General features: G+C 44.9%; 1 protein-coding gene across 7 annotated transcripts in view; it reads left to right on the forward strand.

Annotated features, from left to right (window-relative positions):
* The window catches only part of LOC146789809 (ankyrin repeat and fibronectin type-III domain-containing protein 1-like), a 2,714,698-nt gene that overhangs the window by 2,396,827 nt on the left and 298,070 nt on the right, over positions 1–19,801 (forward strand). For all 7 annotated transcript variants that reach the window (XM_085632159.1, XM_085632158.1, XM_085632162.1 and 4 more), the window contains one exon: positions 16,933–17,046. In XM_085632159.1, the coding sequence (XP_085488285.1) occupies positions 16,933–17,046 (114 nt within the window). The remainder of the gene's footprint in view (positions 1–16,932; positions 17,047–19,801) is intronic.

Raw genomic sequence — 19,801 nt, forward strand, 5'->3', positions numbered from 1 at the left:
TTAACTCGGTGCAAATTAATTTAGAAACTAATCAGTCGCAAAGTCTTCTCTCCTATTCTTCCTCACTTCCCTGACTTCTTCAAAGATTGCACAAATGGAAAGAGCTCAGTGTGAATTCCTCTCCCCACTGATTTCTGGTGACTGTTAAATCTGCCTGTGTCTTTTCCTCCATGCATTGCGTGGAACTGCCTGATTGGCATTAGCTTATTGTGCCCTACAGCATTAGGATTCTCACAGAGTGAGATTTGCCACCTCATTTTATCATTAATAACTTGCCATCAGTGTCTCCCAAGCAACTGCTGTGGGCCATCATCAATGGGTATTCCTTCACTACTGTTGCAATATGTTCAGTCTGGTCTGGGGTTCATTCAATCCTAATTCAGTAGGGCATTTTGGGTATGGTCTTTGGTTGAGTTTTTCCTCTTGGACTAAATCAAAGAGCATTTTCTGCTCTACATAAAGCTGCCTTCTCTGCCTCGTGCTTCGGGCTGCTATTAATTGAACTGGGCTCACAAGATTGGGCTGCAATGGTGGGGATCATTCATTGTGGTAACTGTCCCATTTTAGGTGTCCCCGCTCTTCAGCTTTGTGAAAGCATGCCTGGTGCTGACATTTGTTCCCCTTATCTAAAGAGTCTTTCTCTATAGGAGTTGTGGGGATAGCACCGAGGGGATGTAAACCTTTGACTTCCGCATGTGGTGGGCCTGCACAGACGTTTGGAAGAGGCTGAGATACATATCTGAGCCTGTGTGACTCGACCGCTGTTGGGCGCAGGATTTGAGGTCCTGGCTGAATTATCATTGATCCACTGATCCTTTTTTAGTGCAGACGTAGTGGTTACAAATACCAGAATTCGGACTAAGGGCTGAGGCTGGCAGAACTGGAGGGATCAGCAAAACACCGTAGTACAGAACCCAGCCATACAGTAATACAGGAGCACGATAGTTGTATCACAGTAGCTGTAACACAATTAAGGAACCCATATAACAATTGTGCAGGTACAAACAGTTGTGATGGGACTGGTGATGAATGCCCGGGAGTGTCACATATCATCTGTAATCGTTCACGCACCACCCGTCTCCCTGAAAGGATCCTGTTTTGAAATACTGCCAGACTATGAGATCAATACTCATTTTCTATGGCTCAGCATTTCACAGCATGTCAGCCTGAGCTAGCATAATCCAAGGCCTCAAGAGCACTTGAGAAGGTGTGTTTTTCCACTCCAGCATGAGAAGCAGGGGAATCGCATTACTCATCAGGGTCTCCTCTGGGGCTCATCTGCTACTCAGCATTGTGTCCTAAAATGTGATGCTTGCTTTTGGATTCCGGCATTACCAAACAAATACATTTGATCTAAATTAGCCGCAATGTCAGCATCCAGGTCTCCGTGCAGAGGTAAGAGGGCCTGGCATTGGGCAAGGCAATGCCTCCCGTACAGGGGGGAATGGAAACGGTCTTGTGAAATAAATATATTAATTTGCTTTAGTCTAGCCCTCCCCACCCAGATTCAGAAGGTGGTAAGAAGTCCAGAAAAGAAATGTGCAGAGATGGATAGTGGTCATAATCTTGAAGGGAATGCAAGCTCTTACTGCCTACATAAAAGTTAAGATCACCTTTACAGGGTAGCTGTGTTACTTAGGTCTATAAATCAATGCCCTATTTTGCTTTTGCCATCAGTAGTGGAGAGAAATTCTTCAAGTGACTATCTCATAAAAGCAGTTTTCTCCAAACACAATTAATGTAGAAGCCAACTCCTATTTGTTTGTGTTGCTCTGTAGGCATCTGCTTGCTCTTTCCTATGAAGATATGGGTGGGATTTTTGGGAAACTAAGAAGAGAGAATTCTGTTCTGCTCTATAAGTAAGAAACAGGTTTTATAATTCCGTCCTACTTTGGTGTATGCCCATTTTCCACTTACACACACTTTCTATTAGCAAGATACATATTTCTCCTAGCACTGGGCCATATTCAGAAATGTAGTGGCTTAGAATGGGTTTGGGAGGGAAAAAGTGAAATTTCCTGTTTTATTTGCCATAAGATTATTTGCTCCTCAATGCAGACAAAAACAGCAAACAGAATTACACCAAATTTCACATGTAAGTAGAACTTTACTGAAGGGGTGCCTTTGCTTGGTTTGGTATAAATCAATTATTTGGTCTTTGTGAAATTAGCGTGTAAAAAGTGTTCTGGTCTGGCATGAAAAGGTCAAATTTTAGAGATATCTGGGCCATTACTCAACACGATGAACAGAGCACCATGTTTGAAAAATTGAAAAGAGCATGAGAAGGCCGGCTGACCACAAAGGAATCCAAACAACATTAGAATGAATATGGAACAAATTATTTTTATCAAGCGATTAACAAATCCTTTTGATGTATTTGGCTATCTGAGACCTTACCTAAGTCTTGCGGACCTTCTTGGGATCTCAGTATTCATACATTTGGCACAGAATTCACCCAAGCAACAAATATAGAGAAAAAGAGTTTCATGCACCACAACTGTGCTTGCCCATCCCCCACTGTTTCATGGACTTCGGCCAACCTACCTTTACACGTGTGCTCTGGGAGTGGATCACGCATGGTGGGTTAGGTGTGCGGCTTGGCTAAAGGATTGGCCGTAAATAGGATTTTGGGGACATAGGACACTTAAATGTGTATACTACTATGATCTCTCAAACAACCCTTTCTAAATTCTTCCCTTCTTTATCCCTCCTTTGACTCATCCCAAACCTCATATTACTACTATGATCTCCCAAATAATACTTTCTAGATTCTTCCCTCTTCCATCCCTCCATTATCCTATTCAATTAACAGACTTGCATGCCCACCACTCAAATAAGCTCATATTTCCCTGTACTACTCCACCACTAAACCTTTTTGGGCTCCGGAATAGCGTGCTATTCTCCAAAAAGCGCATCAACACCTAATCTGGGCGATAAAGCACTACAATACAATAGAAAAACAGAAAAAGCAGATACACAAAAACAAATATAATCATTGATATCACCAATTATGTCATTTAACAAATCTTGAGTGATGCCATATGTAAGGTCAAAGGCAGGGTGGGGAAGTGGAGTTTATCTAATCACAACTGATGAGTCTTGATGGTTTTTTTAGATTTTTATGAACAATATCTAGAAATTTATTGTGTTTTTTTCAGTGCATTTGTGACATCAAGTAAAATATACTGACACTGAGATGAAATCTCTTTTGATACAAAATAGTTGACTGATGAGGGAAATATTACCGCCTCTCATTCCAGTGTGGAGGGATAAAGTGGTTTGTGGTATGTGCTTTATTAGTATATGTTGGTATTCTTACTGTATCACTTAAACACCCACTCCCATATACTCTTCCTGTCAATGCTCACTATCCCCTTTAGATTCTGTTCCTTTGCGGATTGACAGGTGAATATATATCATGAATCATAATAAAAACCATATTATGACATTGTTTCATAAGCCTGTGAGTCATGAATAAATTGACAGCAGCTCTACTCCCCAAGTCAATGTACTATTTTAAAACGATTGTTAATAACATCAGTGATAAGGAGAAGACTAAATAGGTTGTGTTGACATAAAGCTGGGGCCAAAGGTAACATTCAGCACCACGCCGGCCCTAGAATCATTGTTTGCCAAAACAATATTATCAGAAATACCAAAATACTTAATGACAACCTTCCTGAAATATTGCAAATATAAAACAAGCAGCTTGGCAACTGTTAGTATTACGTTTTGGGTAATGCAAGGAAATTTCGTAGTACTTCATAAAAATACCAAACAAATGTGACATAATGCCGAAATTGTAGCTGTAATGTGCAAATATAGATGACATATAAATCATAAAATATTACTTGTTGATTTTACAATGGCCAGCCCAGGCACAGCTGGCAGGGATATTCAGCTTCATAGTCAAATAAGCTTTATTCGGTTAAAAATAAATGTACGACTTGTCTGAATAAGGATCAATACAACGATCTTTCATTCCTATTTTTGTAAAGCACGAACATATCACTCCTTAAGGCTTCAAGGCACTGGGGGCCGGCAGGGAGATTAAGTGAGCTATTGCCCGGTCACATGGTGCTTAGCTGCCTCTGGCGATCGAACCGTGAGCCTCGCACTCCGGCGTCACCTGCTCTGGCCGCTGCACCATACCTCTCCCAACTCATCCAATTGAATATGTGGCTGGTAGATCCTGTGAGAGAGATCCAAAGATGCAAAGATACTGCAGTAACAACCACTCATGAGCGTTAATTGCTGGTGTGCTTAAGGCACCCCTGCAATGAGAAGCAGATTCACCTCCAGAGATCTCATCATTCCACAGACTGTCCAATCCCACTCAAGGCAGGCCTGTAAAAAAACTCCATTGTCTGATAAGACAGACACTGTTCCTCACAAATCCTTCATCTAGGAGAACTTTATTCTGATGGCAGTGGCCACGGACAGTGGTGTATCATAGGCCCCCTCGGTGTGGGGGGCCCCAAGCTCCAGGGGATCCCCTCAGCGCAGTACCCTGGCCTGATAGCTCCTGATTGTGTCCAGAGGGGGGCCCCTCAATGTACCTTGCAGGGGGGCCCCCTCAAGTTTCGTTACGCCACTGGCCACGGACCTGGAAGATGTCACCAACAGAAGATATGCAGCTCGCGTATCTGTTAGACCTGTGTCTTTTGCCCTTCCTTGATATATTTTTCAAAACATATTTCCAAGATCCTTAGGATTTAAGACGTGCCTTGAACGTAGGTGAAAGATGTTTGCGTTCAATCCACATTTCTTGTGTATGTGGCGTGTATGTCCAGACCATACAATAGTTTCCTTTGAACTTCGAGTCCTCATCCCAAGCCTATTAGGGAAAGGTACACAGCGAAGCCACGCCTCTCCTCCCTCCCACCTCCCGTACTTAATGGTGGCCGCTGCGTGGTCATGCAGCGGACGCGTGTAGCAGGCACGCTGTCGCCATGCCGTCAGCATGCCAAAGGCACGTCAAAGGCAAGCCCGTCTGTGCCCTTCCGTGACCCGACCGTGGCCAGCGCCAGGAACCCTGGACCTCCCACTACCCATCGCTACGTCACCACCACCCTCCTCACATTCAACCCTGGAAGACTTAGAGAATGCCAACAGGCTTCGCCGAACATGACCCACGGCCAGTTCTCCCGGCTCCACTGCTGCCAGACCCTCACCGCCACCCTGGCATCCACCTCCAACGCCAGCACCACCAACACCCTAAAATGCATCCTCCTCAACTTACGCTCCGTTCACAAACACGCCATGGAAATCTGGAACCTACTAAACTCTCTCTCGCCCGACATCGCCTTCTTCACAGTGACCTCGACCAATGCATCCTCCGCCCCCGACATCAGCACCGCCATCCCAGACGGATACAAAATCCAGAATAAAGACCGCCCAACCACCCAGGAGGGAGCCTTGCCATCGCCTACAAGAGCACCCTCCGACTCACCACCTCCAGCGAAACCTTCCTCTCAGCCGAACACCTGCACTTCCTGATCCAGACCACCCCCAAAGCCACACTCCGAGGAACCCTCGCCTACAGAGCACCCTTCTCCACCACCATCACCGACTTCATCACACCCCACACCATCGCCTCAACAAACTATATACTCATTGGAGACCTGACTTCGACCTCGACAACCCCAGCAACCCTAACTCCACTATCCTTCGTGACAACCTTGCCAGCTTCGGAGATAAACAACTCCAACCCACAGAGCAGGACACACCCTCAACCTCATCTTTGCGGCAGGAAATAGCGTCCAATTCAGCCACACAATGCAGCCGCCATGGACTGACCACCACTGCGTACACTTCGCCATCAACAAACCCAAGGCACCCAAACCAGCCCCACGCCCACCACAGAGGAACTGGAGCAATGTTACAGACTAGCAACTTAACTCCACCCTCACCTGAGACAACCACACCTGGGCACCCGACGCAAACGACACAGCCAGAGTACTCCACACCTGGATCTCCAACTGCGCAGACGAGCTCACCCCGCTACGCAGCCCCGACAGACAGTGCCCCAGGAAAGCCGTCTGGTTCACCACTGCTCTCCAAGCAACGAGATGCACCTGCAGACGGCTGGAGAAGAACTGGAGAAACACCAAGACAACCGAAAACCACACCAAATACAAGGACGCCATGATGGACTACCACAACCAGATCAGAGCCACCAAGAGGAACTTCATCCACAACAAAATCATGGCCAACTCCACCAACTCCAAGGAACTTTCCAGTGTCGTTCAAGAATTCACCTACCCACGCAGCGAAGCCACAGACATCACCCCATCCCAAAACCTCTACGACAAGCTTGGAACCTATTTCCACCTCAAGATCAAAACCCTCTACGACAACTTCATAGACCATCCACCAGGCGCCACAGATGGCCCCCCGCCCACCCAAAAACACCAGCCAGCCCACCATCTCCAACTGGACACCGATCACAACCGAAGACACCGCCTCGACCATGAAAAGCATCCACTCGGGGGCCCCCACTGACCCCTGCCCCCTCACATCTACCACAGAGCCACAGCCGCCATCGCACCCGAACTACAACGCACCATCAACACCACCTTCAAAACAGGCACCTTACCAGACGACTGGAAGTGTGCAGAAGTCAGACCCCTGCTCAAGAAGCCCAAAGCTGACCCCACCGACCTCAAGAACTATCAGCCCATCTCGACCTCCCCTTCGCAGCCAAAGTTGCAGAGAAAACAATCAACAGGAAACTGACACGATTCATTGAAGAGAACGCCGTCCCCGACCCGTCTCAATCCGGATTCCAAAGCAACCACATCACAGAGATCGTCCTACTCACCGCCACAGATGACATCCGCATCCTCCTGGATCAAGGCCACTCCACAGCCCTCATCCTACTCGACCTATCAGCGGCCTTCGACACCGTCTACCACCGCACACTAGTCGCCAGACTACACGACGCAGGCATACAAGGAACAGCACTGGACTGGATCCGATCATTCCTCACCGGAAGAAGCCTAAGGATCAGACTCCCACCCTTCCTCTCCGACCCCACGAAAATCACCTGCAGAGTCCCACAGGGTTCATCACTGAGCCCCATCCTCTTTAACATCTACATGGCCCCCCTCGCAGCCAACCTCCGACAACATGCCCTCAACATCGTATCCTACGTCGACGACACCCAGCTCATCTTCTCCCTCACCAAAGACCCCACCACTGCCAAACTCAACTTCCAGAAAGGAATGCAAGACGTCACAGTCTGAATGACCAACAGCTGCCTTAAGATCAACGCCAAGAAAACAGAAGTCCTCGGTACCACCCCTTTTGCATGGGACATCACCTGGTGGCTGACCGCCCTCGGAAGCCCACCTACCCCCTCAGACCATGCCAAGAACCTCGGCATCGTATTCGACTCATCACTCACCATGAACCGACAGGTCAATGCCGTCACCTCCAGCTGCTTCAACACCCTCCGCATCCTCCTCAAGAGTCAAGGAAGACAGTCCCCCACACACTCATCACCAGCAGACTGGACCATGGAAACGCACTCTACGGCAGCATCAACAAGTCCCTACTGCCCAAACTCCAGACAATGCAGAACATCGCCGCCAGACTCGTCCTCGGCATCCCCCGACACGAACACATCAGCCAACACCTACAAAGTCTTCACTGGCTCTACGTTGAGAAAAGAGTCACTTTCAAAAGCCACACTCATGCCTACACAACAATGGACCCAAATACCTCAACGACAGAATCAACTTCCACGTACCCAAAAGAAACCTCCAATCTTCCAACCTCGCACTGGCCAAAACCCTGCGCATCCACAGAGCCAGAGCAGGCGGAAGATCCTTCTCTCACATTGCAGCCCAGATCTGGAATGAGTTACCGGCATCAGACGCGCCCCCTCCTTGAACACTTTCAGGAAGACCCTCAGACCTGGCTCTTCGGCACGCTTACAATTCCCTGATTGATTGATTGACCCTGAAAAATGCCACCAAGTGCCCATTAATCACTCTCAATTAATACAGTGACAGATGTGGAATATTAGTGCCAGTGATATCACCTTTAGTACCAGGACATTTAGGACTGGCACATATCAAGATCTTCTACCATATCTCCAGCTGTGATAAACGACTTGAAAAAAGAGTGGCTGCAGTAATGCCAGATTCTCAACCCTCCGCCAAGAGCATTCCAAGGCCACCATGGTTCGCTCACTACCAATTCTTTAGGAGTAATTTCTAAAATGAAGAAAGTCAGTGTGACGAAAATAGTCTGAAAAAAACTAATTTTGTAGAAAAAATGACTAAATACCTTCGCCAAGAATATATATAAAAATTTTGTGGAAAAGGCAATTATTCATTTTAAAGGGCAAGGGTAAAGAGGGAAAAGTGGGTGGATATACAGGGCGGGGAGAGGCATAAGGGGTGATAGTAAGGGGTGTGTAGACAAATAGGAGTATAGTAGGATGGGGTGTAAAGGGGTTTAAATAAGAGAGCAAAGAGGCAGGAGTTTATGGAGGTTCTGAAAAAGGGAGTAAAACAGGAGTGGAATATGTTTTTTGTAAAACAAAACTGTAGTAAAAATGGAGGGGGATTAAGGGTTTGTAATATAAAAGAGAGGAAAGCACGAAAGGTAACAAGAGGTTTGCAACAAAAAAAAAAACAGGAGAAAAGCAGGAATGACTGTAGTGTCCTCCCCAGCCCGGGCGCATGTAACTGACCACGCCATACAAGGAGCTGTGGTTTGCACGTGTTTAGTCGTCAAGATGCAATCGTTAAGTAAATGCACTGCATCATAAACTTCATTAACCAAACCCAGCCACACCCACCAGATTACATAATACTTGCAGGGAGTCTGCCGAGGACCACAAAAGGCCTCATACACACAAACACAGGACAAGGCAAAGACTTATGAGAGAAGTCAAAGTCGAGGTTGGATAGTGTGATGATTCCTTGCTCATTTATGAGGCCCTCTATTCCTCAGGCAATGAAAATTCAGACTCCATTGTCTCCTACCTTAATGATCTGATGCTTCCTACATTCCCTGTGGACTGGACAGCCGTGCTGGAGGAGCCTATTTCCACGCAGTAAGTTCTGAACGTGATCAAATCAATGAAACCCCATAAGGCACCATGCCCAGACGTCCTACCAGAGAGAATTTGTGGCGTTACTAGTGCAACCCCTAACAGCACTATACAACTCTGTTATGGAAACAAGGACACTGACTCCCTCCATGAGCGAAGCTGTCGTGGTGATGTTCCCTAAACAGGGGAAATCCAAGCAAAACTGCAAATCTTACCGGTCCCTAGCACCACTGAACAATGACATCAAAAGATTTACCAACTATTGGCAGATCGCCTCAATAAGGTTCTTCTGGTACTAGAGGAACTAGACCAGGTGAGGTTCATGAGGGAAAGACAAGGGGCAGACAATGTGAGAAAAGTGGCACACATAGAAAAAAGATGTTCTTGGGGAGGGAGAAGTTTTTTGTTAGGTGCTACTAGGCTGTGGAATTCACTCCCATTATATTTAAAACATGAGAACAATCTGTTAGTGTTCAGGAAGGCATTAAAGACCTGGCTGTTTAATCATTAAGATCTGTCTATTCCCAGCATAAATGAGTAAGCGCTTTGCCACCTTCGGGTGATTGTTTTGCGCTCTATAAATCGCCTTTTCATTTCATTTCATAGTGGATACATGTACAAAAGGGGGATCCCGGCTATCCTGGTTTCCCTGGACACAAAGATGGAGAGAAAGTATTTGATAGGGTGAGCAAGGATTTCCTTAGAGCCATTCTAGATAGAAGGACCGAAATTCTAATGAAGAATAATGGCGAACTATACGGTGTAACACTATGTTCAGCTGGAGGCCCACGCTCGAGTGAACTGAGTCCCTACAGATACATTTATACTCCAGAGAGGCAAGGGTGCCCACTTTCCCCCCACTTGTTTGTGTTAGCAATCAAACCCATAGTGATACGAATACGTACCCACCCCAACATTAAAAGAGTGTCCTGTGGGGGGAAACATAAAATCAGCTTATTTGCAGATGATGTCTTACTGACACCAGAATCAATTGCCCGAGATTGAAGGCACAAATCATAGCTGACATGAATAAGTGAAAGGAACAAATTATCTCATGGTTAGGGAGAATATATTTATACAAATGAACATGCTCCAGGGGGTATTATACCTGTTTCAATCTCTTCTCACATCTATACCAAAACAGGAATTGCACTCATTATAGGATCATGTATTCCTCATTTTCCAGGCACCCACCCCCCCAAGTTACTCCCAACTTTATTACTAAAACGTATACCTAGGTGTCCAGAGATTTTTCGCACAAGTCGTGGAGACCTTGCCATAAAAAAGAGAGGAGAGGTGAAGGCAGAGGTCTCTGCACTTAGGTTTGTGAATAGCGTTTTGTATCGGTGATAGTAGTACTACTCAAGCACTACTGAACAGACTACAAAGTGCAGTCTACGAAAATGCCCCACAATTTTGAAAAAACTTCCTAAAAAGAAGGAATTCAAAATAATTACCTAGGCGCAGAATCTATTAGTTATTAAGTTACAGAACTGGATGATGTCTTTAGACCTTCTAGATGGGTATTTGCATATTCCCCATTCGTACATCTCACTGAAAATACATGAGATTCTTAGTAAGGCAGTTCATATTCAGTTTACACGCTGCCCGTGGACCTCGTTGCCACAAGCTATGATGGTAACTACAATGATGGTAAAAGTGGCAGACCTAATTCCCAGACAGAAAGTTCATATTTACTCTTACTTAAACATTATCACCCATGTCAAATATGGTTCTGTTCAGGGTGCTGTTTTTATTAAACAGAATGCATGGGTGTCAGATTTCTGTAACTCAGTACTTTCCCTTGTGACCGCGGCACGGGTGGTGAAGGTGTGTTTAAACCACTTGCAATCTGTTTTGTTGATATTTTAAGGGGTAAAATATAAAATGGGGTGACAAATTCCAATTTTATGTAACCAAGTCAAGCATTCGCTCTTACATTGTCCAAAGAAAGACAATTCCTAATGATCACTCTATTATGGATTGGCTCACATTTATACCACACCAAAATCCACTGTAGCAAATGTCTAAATGTGATGGTGGTGTCTGAGATGTATTTAAGACCCAGTTCTACAAGTACCACAAAAGTTGAGGTACTTTGTGGAACCACCAATAAAAATCTGGCAAACCTATTCTCCTCAGCCTGAATGATGTTACAATCCTTGTACTCCCAAATATCACTTTAGTAAGTTGTAGCAGATACACATTTGGCCCTATACACCTGAAGGAGGGGCTTAATTGGTTTCCTGTACAGCCTTGCCCCAAAATCCAAAGTTGCTCTCCATGAGCGAGCAAGCATTAATCTTTTAGATGTTAGAAGGGGACCCTAGGCATTCCTATTATCGAACAAAATACCCAAATAGTTAGAGGTGTGTACTTGCACAATTTTAAGTTTGTTAGAGAACAGGGCTTTGTGTATACGATTTCATATGATTTATAGGGAGATCTACGTGATTCATAAAGTCTGAGAAGGGGTCAAATATTAATTGCATCCCCATACCAGTCCTTGGCATGAGGTCGGCATCGTCTGCATAAAGCAGAACTAGTATTGTTCTGTTTTCCATGCTGGGAACATCACTTTTATTATCTATTAACTCTGCCTCTTGGCGATTAATATAGATGATAAACAAAAATAGGGCCAGGATGCATCTTTGCCTGACACCACAAGTTATTGGGAAAGATCTAGAGCAACAGCTGTCCCATCTGCACCTCACAGACACAGGCATATCCCTTTGTATGTCCCCCAAGAAGGACACCAGTGCTGGGTCTAACCCCAGTGACTGCATCATGGCCCAAAGTTTAGTGTGATTTACCCAGTCGAATGCTGAGATGAGATCCATGAAACTTAAAAAGAGGGTGCCTTTTTGGGCCATGGTGTATTTCTGAGTTATTAGATAGATGTTCAGGCACTGGTCGATGATGCCTAGACCAGGCCTGAACCCATACTGTAAGTCAGACTCAGCCCATAGGGATAGCCTTGAGCAAGATCACCTGAGCCAGGACCTTGACAGTTGTATCAATCAAGGAAATGGGCTTGTAACATCTTGGGTCAGCTCGGTCACCCTTTTTAAAAATAGGGACAATGATAGATTGACCTTAGAGCTCAGCAAATCAAGTAACACAGCGCCATTAATACTTTAGTTAACAGGGGTGCCCAAATGAGAGGATCGCTCCTGAAAAGATCCGCTGGCACTCCATCAGGGCACATGGGCCTTATTTTTAGCCAATCTCAGTGAAGGAAAGATTCAAACTCAACATGATAGACTGGCGAGGGGGATATGGCCCTGGTCTAAAGAATATATGTGAAAGATGATGACAAACCCTTTCCCCTCTTCTATCACAGTGATCAAACTAGGCCTGACCTCAGACGCAAATAATTGACTATTAATGACCCTCCAAAAGGTGGCACTATCATGGGAATCACAAGCCCTTATTAGTTGATCCCAGCCTTCAGGACCTCTTATGGCTCAGGATCAGAGTTGGGGCAGCAATCGATCTAATTACTCCTCTGGCAGAGCACATTTCTAAGAAAATCCTCTGGGATCACTTTTGACCATTGCAGCCGCCCAAAGAGCTCTGATGTACTTGAAATGTGTGCAATATGTGGTCTGTCCAAAAAAACTGTGGCCGCACCCAAATACTCTTATTTTAATTACCCCTGCTCTCATAAAAGGCAAGAATTCTGCCCGTGGCCCAACTATTGCCAATGCTAATCACTATGCCATCATATTGGCAAATGTTGGGGCCTCTCCCTACCCACCCTGTTCGGCGAGCCGCCTTAATTTGGCCATGTATACTCATATTGCCTCTTCTTTTGTGGTCAGCCAATATGTCTTTTTGTTTCTTAACTGTTGAACATTTTCACTGGTTTTAGCCTTAAGTGAAGGCACATTTACTAAAACAACCACTTAGGGTGTACAATCAGGTGGACGGTCAAAATGATCAGTATTGGACAAACATGCACTCGTTGGCCCCCCTGGGAGCTAACACTGCGCGACCCTTACTTACTACATTTGAAACCGGGGCAGCACCAAAGGACACTTCAACTTTAGTTGATACTTATATATTGCCAGCAGAATCAGTCTTCACTATGCTAGCAGCCCCATGGCCCATTTATGTATTATCAATGATGTCTCTGGGTAAGTAGGGGTGTGTGTGGAGGTCACATAACTATTCCCAATGGGATGATTACCTTGAGGTGCTCTAACATGACAAATGAACTGCCCTTTTTGATATACCGGATGATTGCGTGTCTGATGTGAGATCAGTTTATCAATTAGACAATTATTTGATTTAAAAAAATTAGTCAACTTCACAATCAATACAGAAATAGCATCCTTTACAATGTCAAGCTCAGTCCTTAAGTTACCAGCAATAGCTTTGATAAAATCCAAACAGGGAGTTTCAAGTACCAGGCCAGAGATGGGAGGTCGTTCCATTTCTCTGGGTAAATCAGTTGAAGGTGTAGGAGAGTTTGCGGGGGCTACCGCAGACAAACTGGTAGGTCTAGCAGGCGTTATAGTTTCAAGGTGTGGCCACCCGTTAATGAGGGCTGTCTGGACGATGTGCAGAGCGACTGAAGTTGAAACCCTTGCCTCCACTACTTGTTGTAGGTTTGTCGAGAGGGGAATTATATTGCTAGGACAAACATCATTTGACTTCCATTTATAAAATTGGGTTATATAAGTTTTGGGGGCCTTCGGGGCCTGCACATCCTGCAAATATCTCCTTATGCTGAAAATGCCCTCCAAGTCCACTATTAAATTATTGTTGTACTGTAGGGTGCAGTTTTCAGCCGCATGTCTCTAAGCAGTCTTAGGCTCCTTCCCAACACCTAGAGAACCACCAAACCGCCTTTCTCTTACCCATCTCAAAATGAGGCCCTGTTTCAGAGCACCAAAGAATAGGGCAGAATGTGTCACTTACTAGTATAAAATCCAGCACGCTAAAAAAAGGAAGCTAAGGGACTCCTTTAAAAATAGCTACACATATTTGGAAAAAATCTCACCAATGAATGTCAAATGTTATCTGGAGGAAGAACCAAGGGGGGGGGGGGGTCGCCCTGTCTCTTCCTGTTGCTGATGGGAGCGGATGGGCCTGTCCTTGGCCCAGGTTTTGCCCGGGTGTAGCCCACGCAGCAGGAGATGTCAATGCGCTTTCTATCGCTGAGGGCAAGCTCCGCTTTCCCCTCCAAGGTGTTGTGGGGCTTGCAGTCCCCTGTTTGTGTCCCACACAGCAGAATATGTCAAAGCGCTTTATAGCGCTGAGGACGCACTCCTCCTCCCTTCCAAGACGTTCTGGAGCTTGCAGTTCCCTGTTCATGCCCTGCTTAGCAGGACATGTCAAAGCGCTTTATAGCGCTGAGAGTGAGCTCCCCCTCCAATGCATTGCGGGACTTGCACTCCCATGTTCGTGCACTGACCTTATAGGGACATTCAGCCAGCTGTCGTCATCCACTGGTCTATTAATATGTAATTTGCATCTTTATCCCACCCACTACACAATTCAGCTTGGGAGAAAGAGGCTAGCTCATTTCAGGCATTGGCTAACTTGCCTGTGATGGTTGTGTCACGGGACCCTGCATGCATTTACCACGCATACCTTTACACTGCAGTCATTTCCCCACCTGCAACGTTACCACGCGTTCCTTTACCATGCAAGACATTACAACGACTAGCCTTAGCAGGCGCTGGACTTTGGGGTAGTATAAATTACTATTCCAATTCCAGTCAGTGTATCAGTAGGGAAGGTGTTAGACTTGAAATCCAACCCCAATCAAACAACGCGTCCCCTGAAGCAAGTCTTGGTAACGATTTGCGTGGTAAAGGAACACGTGATTACATTGTAGTTGGGGTACTGACTGCGGTGTAAAGGCACATCGTGGTATCGACTGTGTGGTAAAGGATGTTTCCCGTCTGGGATAGACTCCATTCTTTCTTTTCAGAAAGAACACATTCTCATACAAAGTTGTCCCCTTCAGTTCCTGGGATTGCTAAAGCTATGAGTGCTTTTTGAGACCGAAAATATTTTTGCTTTTAGCCATTTTTTTTCAGATGATGAGGGCCTTGCAGCTTCCACAACAATTAGGCTTTGCAAAAAAACATGCAAATCTAAAATTTGAAAACGTCAAAACGCTACTATCTAACACGATGCATTTTTGGCTTAGCAAATGCTTGTTGTTAAATAGCAGGAGGTCTTTCTTAAAATTCCATGTTTTTCCTTACGATCCAGGATGCAGTAAGCATTTTATTATCCCAAAAAAACAACAACACATCCTTGATGTGGGGCAAAAACAAAGCCGTGTAGAGGGATGGGTAAATGGCCCGGCACGAGCACTAATTAAGCCCACGGCTCTTGCAACCTAGCCAGCGACAAATGCAAATTTATTAGATATTTCAGCCTGGCACTATTTCTCTGCCGAGGCTAATGAGTCACATAGCACTCAAACAGAAATAGCTCTAAAGCAGCATGCGCTAATTATCAAAAATAGGGAAGGTTTATAGATGAAGCCCATTTTGCCCAAATCCATCTGCACTAGTCTGTAACCAGAGTTTGTAGCTTGCGTGCGCAGAGCAATAAATCACCACTGAGGTGAGGCTGCTAAAGACACCCATCAAATACTTGCCCCAGAGAAAGCTTCCCACTTGAATCTCAGTTGCCACAAAAGCCAGCCAATTCGATTATTTTGCTGGTTAAAGGTGTTCATCTCGTTCATGCAATTTAAACCCAACTCTCACAGCATTTTAACTTCTTCCATATCTGTGTGGTGGAGGGGGGCATTTTTACCCCTAGTCAGTAAGTGATCACTTTATGCTGTTTGGATTATATGAAAGTTGTGCTTAATCTGGCAAATTAAAGCATTCAGTACCTGTCGTGTAGTTTAGTTTAATCTCTCATAAAGTCCAATTTAGCAGTTAAGTATGATTTTAAATATGTGTTATCAATGTATCTGTCTTTTCCTTATTGATCAGTGTCCCTATGTGCCTTCCGAAGTGTCAAAAAGTTCACTTGTCCATGGGAAGACAGGTTGAATGGGTCTTGGTTGGCTCATCCGGACATCAGACCTCAGCTTCTCACCCCCGAGGCAAACTTAGTCCAGCATTACGATTGATCCATCATAATCCACTGAATTACCCCTCCTTGGAGATACCCTTACCAGAGGTCCTAGTAATTTTGGAGGGGGGAATGAGACAACTTCGCTATTTGCTTGTGCATCTTCCAGGAAAGTAGACAACCAAATGGCCTGGAGGAAAGGAGAAGTTTTTGTGGAGATTGTTGTTGAAGAGTGCCGTTGAGTGATACGACTGTCAGCCCTTTTGTTAAGTTCACCCTTATTATTTCCCCGCTACCTTCCAACCTGCAGACTTCATGTAGTATAAATTACATGTGTTCCTTCTCGGATAAATCTTCAAACACAGATTTCCAGCTACCCTTCGCCACAGTGGCATATTACACAGTGATGGATGCCCTGGTTCCCAAACAAGCAGTGGTAAGAGGACCTTGAGATTTCCACCACCCACATTATTACTGTCCAGCCGGAGGTGTGCCCAACTCCCCTGCCACCAAAATCCCTCAGTATTAATGACAGTAAGGATTTGCCCTGAAGCCTGTGCCTGAGACCGTAGTTGGATGACTTTAGACGCCTGTTCTGCTGTCCACACCTGGATCTTGAGAGGGTCTGCCGGGTTGGAGACCCTGAAGATGTAAGGACCTCTAGCACCACAGAGTCTGCAGCAGCATTTGTTACTCCTTTTGCACTCTACTTTGTGTACTCTGTTAACTCTTTCATCCACTTCTTGATACACACAATGTTTAAAATAGTTTACCCAAAATCCCTTCATTCTATGCCTCTCTCTCTGATCTAGGTGTGCCTGACCCTCCAACTAACGTCCGCTTGTCAGTCGCCAGCAGCAGCTCTTTGCAGGTTTCGTTTCAGGAGCCACTGAGTGTCAACTCCGCTGTGGTCACCAAATATAAAGGTAAGAATCTTTCCAGTTTCAAGAAACAATTTGACATGGTCCTACGTTGTCATCCATATTCATAGGACAGAGCGGAGAAAGAAGTAGGTATTATGAATTGCATTACACCCTTGCTCCTGCTTGTTAGGGGCTGAAACTGGCTTTCTTCCAATGCACATCTTGTTATGGTTCAACTTCCGCATACACTGCAGTGTTGAAATTTACTGTTAAGTTATCACAAGTGTGGCTTTTTCTGGTTCCTGACAAGTGTCCACGTATACTCACACCATTTGGGTTTTGCTTGATGACCTCACATGGGATGTCGGGGGATGACACTTGGTGCACATGCTTGAAATATGCTTATAACTTTGGAGACATTCGGCCAGTTGATGAGCCCATGGTTTGTGATCTCTTGATTTCACCTGTAGTTGCTAAAAATGTTGGGATTCAGTGCCCAGAATGCTTCACAGGTATTTATTTGTGTCAGTGGTGAGTCTTAAGTCTAATCAGTGCCATCTTTGGGTATTTTTAAGGCGGCAGCAATATATACTTTGAGGCCCCATTTTTGGAACAACTTTGAATATATTACCCATTTTCAGGTAATTCAAGCCTTTTTGATGCCAAGCAGTATTAACTTATACAATAAACTTTCAGAAATATGGCTTGCAAAACGAACCAAATGCTTTAGCTGCCCAACACCTCCAATCGAAAAAAAAGCCTAAAGAAATCTTGAACAAGCATCAATAAAGCTGTGAAGTTCAATGTTAAACCAGCCTGTTCTTCTCGTTGATGGAGGTTCTCAGGGCGGTGGGTCTTGACCCAGTGTTTTGCGGGTGGGTTCTCTTAGTATATAGGGATCCCAGGGCGAGGTTTGGAGTAGGTAGGTCTGTCTCCTACAGCTGGAATATTGAGTGAGGAACTCGGCAGCGGTGTCCACTCTCGCCCTTGTTTTTGTTGCTCTGGCCCTCCAACCACTAGCCATCAATCTTAGGAAAGACCTGCATGATAGGGGTATCACTGTAGCAGCCACTGTCCATACGGTTTTTCTACATATGGATGGTATCCTTTTTTATGTTCAGTCGCCTATGGCCTCAGTGCCACAATTGATGAACTATGTACGGAAATTTGGTGAAGTGGCAGGCCCGAGGGTCAACAGGTTAAAGACCATACTGTTTCCCTTGGGTATACTGATGCAAGGTAGGAAGGAACAGCTGCCTAGCCTGGGTCTGCGATGGGAGGGAAAACAGTTTAGTTATTTAGGAATTATGGTTGCCGACACCTGAGAAAATATATGCATATATTATGGAAAGTGTACTGGATAGACTGCAATTGTCCATACGGTATTGGAATATGATCCCTCTTCCCATCCCGGGTTGGGGGCTATCTCCAATATGGTTTCCCTCCTACGATACCTGTATAATATGCAAAAAGCTTTATGTCCCTTGAGACCTGATACTTTCAGACACATGAATAATCTGTTGGTGATAGTGGTCTTGGCTCTCAGGAATAGTAGGGTTGCATTGGACATACTGAAACTAAATCAGGAGAAGGGGATGCTGATTCTATCCAATATTAAAAAGTATTGTTATGCAGCTCATATTCAGCATGCCGCTAAATGTCTTACTGATGATGACAACTGGGGAGATTGTGTATTGAAAGGGCCCTGTGGTGAAGACTCCTTATCAAAGGGGCAATAGAGTAGATGCCACATTCCCTTTTGCCGTATGGCAGAAGGTGAAAATTTATGAAAGGATAGCTACCAGGCCACCTTTTTCAAGAGACTTGAGTATATTGGATTTAGAGCCATTCCATCGCATTTGCAGGGATAGGATGGTCAGTCAATGGAGAGATGGAGGTTGCCAGGTGCTAGGGGACTTATGCCCGGGGGAAATGTTAATCACTTTCCAGGAGGCACAGGACTCATTCAGAATGGTTCCTGGACAATTTCTTCAATACACTAAGCTGTCTGGTACGACCAGAGAGAGCTGGACTGACTTCCCAGTGCTCATCCTACGTACACTACTTTAGAAGACAGTCTGTGGCTGAGCACAGGATGTAATCCAATCTAGACCTGCGTTAAAGGTCAAGGGCACTTGGGTGATAGACATAGGTGCGCAGAATAGAGACAAAAATTGGGCTGTAGCCTGCAAAATGGTGACGGATGTCACAAGTAATGCCCGTTCAGTTGTTCATATCATAGATACCTGACATCGATCACTCTAAGTAACATCTACCAAGCTAGGTGAGCAGGCTTTCAAAGATGTGGTGGGTCTGGATGGGGCATCACATGGACAGAGGTAATTTTAGAATTCTCCTAAACAATGTCACAAGATATGCAACAGGTAATCAACTTAAACCAAAGAAGTAGATAAAGGTACACACACTCACTATTCTAGTCTTTGGGTATTATAGTTATTTTTCATGTTGAATGGATAGTCCTTCTAGAGAACCACCATGTCTTGTAAAATAAGTTACAGAATTGGGTGGGTAATGTGGGCTGTGCAATAATGCTTGTATCCTGAAATAAAAATAAAAAAGATGATTGTTGCATAATATTAAAATACAGAATATGCACATAGCACTTGAAATGTAGTTTTAATTAATGAGCATTCATAATTATAAATAAATCCCACTTCACAAATGGATTCTTGTTGCAATGTTGAAAATCAACAGACAGCAATTGATGTCCGCAATACAACCACCTTGACGGAGATAAAAACACAAACCTCAACGTGAAAAAACATGTGATGGGCCCAAACGCTATAAGAAAACAGTG

Source organism: Triturus cristatus, chromosome 10, assembly GCF_964204655.1.
Source record: "Triturus cristatus chromosome 10, aTriCri1.1, whole genome shotgun sequence".
Lineage (NCBI taxonomy): Eukaryota > Metazoa > Chordata > Amphibia > Caudata > Salamandridae > Triturus > Triturus cristatus.